Below are 7,574 nucleotides of genomic sequence, written 5' to 3'. Positions count from 1 at the left end.
ATATATTAATTTATAAAGCACTTCTCTAGTTATACCCACCACTCAGAGCGCTTTACACCACAGCCACTTTCACCTGATCATGCTCACTGATTAACTGAAATAATCTTAAATCTATCAGTTTGAGTAATGGCTACATAGATCTTGCCTTTTGTATTCAAATTAGGTTTTTGAAGATATTCTAATTTAATATGCATCTCGGCATACAATGGAAAACATATTTCTTATCTTACATAAAATTGAAAAAGGGCTCTTTGTAAAGAACAGACCTTTGTCGGTTCTAGGGGTTTATGTGTTAAATGTTTATTTGATCTGATCTTCACCAGGTTTTAAAATTGTTGAAATTGAACTGGAAGTGTGCACAACCATGCACATTACATTCCACCAGATCAATAGTTGTTAAATGATCAAACAGTCCGTACAAGTACAATCCAAGAGGGATATGTACACGTGAAATGGGTGTTATGTCTTTGTACCGTGACTTTTCAGAAGTAAGGTGCTGAATTGATTTGCATTTGGTAATATAGTAATTAAGTATGCCTGTGCAAATTCTCAGTTATCTGGGTCATCACAACAGCAAACAGGCTTAACTCAGAGGCAATTGGACTTTCACTGCCTCTGATTTAAGCATGTTTGCTGTATTAATTTAGTAAATATTCAAACAGTTACCTTTATATGTCCAGAAAAGTACTATACAAGCCTGAGTAAAAATATTTGAAATTATTTTTCTGTAAGGATGTTCACCCGTTGTTTTACTTTGGATGAAATAGAAAAATCATATCAATTTCACAAAACCATACGTTTACTAGTACAAAGCACTTTTGTGTTTTATTAAAATTTTTGTTGATATTTTGTTAATTTGCTCCAAACTAAATCTTGTGCCTGTCCTGTCAGGATGTTGGAACTGTTGGCTTGCAGTTCACGCTTGCGACCTCTAGATGGCGCGTAGCAACCATGAGACAGACGTCATGACGTCGGAGGTACGTTCAAAAAGGAAGCGCGAGCTAAAGAAAGGAGATGTGACAGACACGGAAAATCTTGGAAGTTGAATTTATCAGGGAGGATGTCTCTGTTAGCTCCGTTTAATAAACTTCCTACTCTGAACACGGCCAGTATCCTGGTGAGTTCGGGATTGTGTTTGTATCTTTCGGCGGTGTCGCGAGACCTTGTTGACGTTAACTCAGACTGTTCAGCTCGGTTTTTAGCTACAAAACAACTTTTACGTGCTTCTACCGTAGGTTTATACACGCCTCAGCCAACTGTGATGAACTTGCTTCGCCCAGTTTAAACATACCGCCTTTAGTCCTGTTTATTTTGATAGCTCGTTTATCCCAGCATATGTTTGATAAGTTAAACGGTGTCCAATGTGCGGCCCGGGGGCCATTTGGGGCCCTTAGACTGATTCCGTGCGGTCGCCATTGAAGAGTGATACAAAAACGGTTCCCCAGATAAGGTAGATGGTATTGCTTTGCTCTTTTTAATTTAGAGCATTTTTTTTTTACTTACACGGTGAAACCTTAAAGTGGAAACAACACAAAAGTGCTCATATTTTAATAGTCACGCCTTTTTGCTTTCTTTTTAATTTCATAGTGAATAGGACCACAAATATCCAGTAACCTAAATCTGTAATCAAACACACTTGTTCAGTACAGCTGATTTCAAGACGTTCTGTCTTCTCAAATGGTTTGATTCTAAATAATAAATGAAGTAACCAGCGATATGTATAGGGCCCATATTACCCATGTATAAAAGCAATAGTTAGCGCCTCACGCACACTTACTCCTCGTTAAATTGGGAAACTATGGTGATGTTACAAAATGTAAACCTTAAAGTTAAATACCAGCTCCTCTGTTATTTATCAAAGTTGATCCCTGGAGATCATCTTGTTCTGATGTATGGTCGGTGTCGATAATATGCTGTAGGTGTACGTAGTGTGCTCATCAGTCTTAATGTTGACACGGGATGATTTTCATGCAGCTGGTGGAGAGTGAGGAGAAGTTTCAACAGAGCTTAGCGGTTGCCCTGGTGGAGGAGATGACCGTAACCGTGAACGTGTGAGTAGCCCTCCCCTCACCCTGCTAACGCTGGAAGTCGGCTCTCCCAAAGAGAGGAATCTGGAAAGTGTGGTGTCACTAGCTATGTTTACGTGCCCAAAATTTCACGATTGAAATGTATTCAGATTAAAAAGCAAAAAAATAATCGGTTTGAACCGTTTATATGGGCACAAAAATCAATTAAGATTCAGAGATCTTAATTGATTGTGTGCCCATATAAAAGGTACAATCAATTTTCTTTTTTTTTTATACAAATACATTTAAATCTGATAGTGAAATTTTGGGCACATAAACATAGCTAGTGACAATCCTATCATAATGTGTGTTTATATGCCCCTGGCTTTATTCAGAATAGAACAACTCTGACATGCGCAGTTATTAAATTTCCCTAAAAAAAAAAAAAAAAAAAAAAACTACAGAAGAAGAACTTCCCTCTTTGCTGAACAACAAAAAATAGCAAACAAAGCATATTATCAGTTTGTGTTCTGAGCGCCCAGGCTGTACTTGCACCAGCTTCTAATTATAGTTGAGACATTACTGAATAAATAACAGTTTTGAGCTGTTTTAATGTTTCGACTAGACATGTGCTTCCCAATGTATTTCTGTCAGGGGCGCCCATGTGCACTCAGATCAGTTTGCCATATTTGGAATAACTTGAAACTGACAAGCGTTTATATGCATGTTGATCGGATTGCCAGTCGGCATACATTCGGAATATTCCATTCCGAATGAGTTTAATCTGACCATAATATTCTGATTGGCTTGTTTACATGACGCATTCTTATTCCGATCAGCCCTTTATTCCCATTACTTTTGCCATGTAAACATAGCTACTGTGTTCTTGTCAGAGAGAGAAAATCCAGATTCAGAGTGCTGTTATCATTTTCCATCTCTGATTGCAGTTTTCGCATCTTATTGAATTGCATCCAAGTTTTAATCAAGAGTTAATTTGGTCATGTTCTCAAAGCTTCTGTAATCAACCAAATGCAAGATAACTCTAGTTAACATTGCACTCAAAGCCAGTATTGCAATCAGTGTCCTTGCAACGTATTTATTGTTCTATAGTGTGAAATCAGTGATTAGTTGAATACTTTTCCCACGCATGGTGGGACTGATTTGACGTTCCCTCTGTATCAAGCAGGAGACTCGCCAGGACTCTCCCTCTTCCCTTGGAGAACGATGAGAGTCGACCGAGGATCGACCTGGTGGTGTTCATCATTAATCTGACCTCAGACCTGAGGTAACCTTCAAACTCACACTTTATTCTCAGAATCCCTTGAATGTGCGGGTTATCTCCAGGGTTTTGACACAGAAAACAGGTCCAACACATACCTAGAGCTGGAGAAATATCTAGAATCAAATCCAACACAGTTCAGTCATATAGACTGATTCAAACTCAGTTGCATACGAATCAGAAAATGTTTGTAAACAAGAGGGCCTTTATTATTCATTGTATAGACGGGGACTCCCAATGGTCGGTGCAACCCTTTTGGCACCGTCATCCATGTTTTCATTACATATCACTTTATAGAAGAATACATGCTAAAACAAATAACCCTCTGCCATGTTTGTTACGTAGTTTCAGGTCAGCAAAAGCTTCTCTGAAATATCTGGATCCTGGATACTTCCTCGGGAAAGTCTGCTTCATGGCTACTAATGGTATGACAAATCCGTTGCTGAATCACATGCGTTACCACTAGCGAAGGAGTTCACTAATAAAACCACTGCTGCATTAGCTTTAAGCCTAAATGCTTGGGACAGATGGAGGGAAACAAATGACTTTAACCATTTCTCTGTGACTGGGTGAGCTTTTTGTTCTTTTTGCCGTAGCTCGCCACGCGTCGGTCCACACAGGACTCCTGGATGCTGTCAGACAGCTGGCCGTCTCGCTCCACTGCCCCCTGTTGTTTGCAGAGGATCAGGTCTGTGCAACAATCACTGAGGATATTTCTGCTTTGTAGCCGTAATAAGATGAGGCAGAACATTAAAACGACAGAACAACGTTGGAATGTCCCCTGCTTTATCTAATGATGACAATATTAGTAGTGACCTATCTGTAGTTCAAAAATGTGAAAAAGAAAATCAGACTGCCATAATAATGATGACAGTGAGACTTGTGTGCCCATCTGGAGGCATATTGGTTTTTGTTTGTTTACATGCGTGTCTGTTCAGCCACATTAAGGACCCTCATTATAAGCATCTTCATAACAGTTTGTGTTTGTCGTGTGCGTGTTGTTCTCCCCACACCAGACTCCGGAAGACGTAAAGAGTTCAGCGAGAAGGCTGCTCACTATCCTTAAAGTGGCTTCCGGCCTCGTCCCAAACACTTCTGCTCTGTTCCTGTCAAACCTGACGAGATGCACCATGCCGCTAGACATCGACCAGCCAAGTTTTGATTAGCTCCCCTCAGTTTTTTATTTTTAATGCCTTTAAATTGGTTATGTGTGTCTGTTTCTTGAGTTTAATGATTATACTATATTTTTTGCAATTTACCTTGAATACAGTGCTATGTGTCTATCTTAAGTTGTTTTTTTTTTGTTTATTTTTAATAAAAATCCTCTGAGAAAATATAAAGATCTGTAATCACGATGTATAATTCTGCTCATCACATAAAAACGGAACCTTAGCTCATAAAGATAAGTCCTCCTGAGTAGCAGTCAGGATATAAGGAGGTCAGCTGGGGGAGGAAAAGGTGTGTCACCCGGAGCGTGTCCAGAGACACGGTCCCTAGTGTCACGTCTGCATGCAAGCACTAACACGCACACTATTAATAGTTATCATCCTGGCAGTTTTCCACCATACAAGATATTAAACACACGACCTCCAGTTGAGGACTACAAGGAGTCAGTGAGACAAAGGAATTTCTGCAAAAACAATGATAACTTTGTGTATTCTTGCTCCGAAAAGCTCTTTTCTCTCCGTGCTAGGGGCTTCGAAGACCAATCTAAACACAACACAACCAAGTGATCTTAGCACGAAATGTCCATCTGCACATTGTCTACACTTTACCCTGTTAACGCTGTAGTACAAAGAGCAGCTGATGACCTTCCGAGTCTGTATGAGTTCATCTCTGGCAAGGAATACGGAAAAAAAAACGCTCAAGAGGATGTTCATTCAGATGTTTTAGAAAGATGTTCTAAAAAAAGAAATCACTAAAAAACCAAACTAAAGCTGCTTTTACTTTTGTATGTGGGTGAATTGCAGAACACGTTAATCCAATCCAAGCGTGAGGAAATATAGTGGATTTAGTAGAACAAGGCTTGTCATGTTTAGAGTGTTGTTTTTGATGGGATTGGGGTTATGGAGTTCACAATGTTTATCTGTGTCAGGACGGAAATAGCTTGTGACATCACCTATTTTATTTCTTACATGTTTTGGATCAACTGGCCATCTGTAGATCAACATTTAGTGCTCTGTGAGTGACCCCAGATAGTCATAAAAGTACTAGCTTAATTTGAAAAGTAAGTCACCCACTCTGTTTCAAGCTTTCAGCATACCGAGGTGAGTGAATCTTCATCCGCACGACCATAATGTCTGCTAGTGTAGGGTGTGATTAAAGCTGCATTTGCTTCAGTATTGAAGCAGTGGAACATGTATACTGAATATCTATGCAGAGCGTTCGAAAGCTGTAGTGCCCATGCCACAACATTTTTCAGCATGTCCAAAAGAATCAATGACAACCTGAGTGAGTTGATGATCAAATTCTGAAAGCTAGAGCAGACGAGCCATTTGAATCCTAGCCAAAGACGGTAATCTTTAACCTTAAAGTTAAGCAAAGGCGAGCAAGGTTACACAAGGCTTAAGTTCTGGATGATGGTGATACATGTCTGTTCAAATAAATCAGTAACTATATTTATATGTAAAAAAACAATTGACCATCCAGCCTTTTCTAAGTACCACACACAAAACTTTCTGCAAGGATTTTGAAAGAAAAAACAAAAACAAAAAAAAAACTAGAAATTCAAACCAGCAAATAGTTTCCAGCAGATTTTATATTATAGGGATCCCACACTTAACTACTGGACCTGCTGAGAAGTCACAGACTTACTAAAGGCTGTATTAACCCAGCTGAATGCAACTAGTGAGGGTTACTGTTTGAAGGAACAGACACACCAGAAGGTGGCAGAAGATATTCTCAGAATCCAAAATGACTCCGCTCTAGTCGCACAGCGATGAAAGTTAAATTACTTTTAAGTTTAGCTCACAACAGAATTCCTCAAACTAAAGTTCGATTATATATTATGTAATGTTTTGACTAGATTGCTTAAACAAAGCTTTGATACTTATGATACTAACTTGATTCTAACAGCAAAACATTTGATTTAGAAATGCAGTTTTTTCATGTGAAGCCACAAGTAAACCACTTTATTTGATATATTTAACATTTTAATTAAAGCCTTTTTGCTGTTATACATTTGAAACAACCATTATTTATTGTATTTTAGTCTGTACTCTGAGATAATGGATTGTATTGCTGACACAAGTTACTTTGATCACCAAGCAGTTGGTAAAGATGTCATTTTAAGATTCAATTCCATACTTTGTACAATGCCTACTTCAATTTTTACTGGAAGTCCTCAAAAAGTCTTTGTACTCATCTTTTTGGCTGTATGTTCTTCTGGCTTTGCATCACAGTGTAGTTTTGGATTTATCTCTTAAACAAAAGGCCTTTTTTTTTTTTTTTTTTTTTTACAACTTAGAGAGTTCCGATAATTATGTAAATGTTGAATTCCGAATTTATTTTGTAGAGAAAGATCAGTGCGAACCTGAGCTGTTCATCATCGATCCAAAAAAAATCTGCGTCTGCCATATTGTAGAACATGTAAATGTCTTGCTGATTTTTGGCCAACAAGAGTGCATGTTGATGGTCTTTGATCCTTGTTTGTGGTATTTTCTTATGAAGCCTTCATCAATATGGGGCGAGTGTCATACTTCTACAGACCCACGTTTATTTCAGTAACTCATTTGAAATACACTCAACAGATTAATTACAACAGACTGATGTTTTTAAGCGTTTATTTATATTGATGATTATGACTTTCTGCTTACAGTTACCATGACATTAAAGATTAGAATAGTACACCAGACCAATTACACACATTTTTACAACAGAATTGTAGGCTTAATGAAAGGTTTGTTTAATACCTGCTTAAAAGTTTCAAAAAAGGTACTTTTAATCTGACAGTGAAGGCTCATCGGAACACGTGTAACTTACTTTGGAATACATATAATATGGATGTACTGTTAAGCATCAGAAGATGTAGAATATATTGTGTTTTGAGGCTTAAACTTTTTTCTTGTTTTTATATAGTTCCATGTTGTTCTATCTACAGGAAAGTGACAAACCTTTTAAGAGCGACTGGCTGATCGCCTCCAAGTCACGCAGCATTGAAGCAGTGCAGATACTGTACAGTGCATGCACATACTATACTATACTGTACTAAAAAATTTTTTTCGTTATTGGTCTTTTTGCTGTAAGTCATAACCATCAACATTAAAAGGAATAAAATATATCACTGGGTG

At 38.1% G+C, this 7,574-nt stretch overlaps 1 protein-coding gene across 1 annotated transcript; it reads left to right on the top strand.

The window, feature by feature from the left end:
* Window positions 1-970: 970 nt before the first annotated feature.
* On the top strand, window positions 971-4,521 carry pane1 (proliferation associated nuclear element). Its single transcript, XM_012850478.3, has 6 exons — window positions 971-1,117; window positions 1,975-2,051; window positions 3,193-3,291; window positions 3,631-3,710; window positions 3,882-3,973; window positions 4,302-4,521. Exons 1-6 carry the CDS (start codon window positions 1,061-1,063, stop codon window positions 4,449-4,451), a joined length of 555 nt encoding a protein of 184 aa, XP_012705932.2. The 5' UTR covers window positions 971-1,060; the 3' UTR covers window positions 4,452-4,521.
* Window positions 4,522-7,574: the final 3,053 nt, after the last annotated feature.

Source organism: Fundulus heteroclitus, chromosome 5 (assembly GCF_011125445.2).
Source record: "Fundulus heteroclitus isolate FHET01 chromosome 5, MU-UCD_Fhet_4.1, whole genome shotgun sequence".
Lineage (NCBI taxonomy): Eukaryota > Metazoa > Chordata > Actinopteri > Cyprinodontiformes > Fundulidae > Fundulus > Fundulus heteroclitus.
Note: the sequence above shows the minus strand (reverse complement) of the source record. Positions and strands in the feature narration are given on the sequence as shown.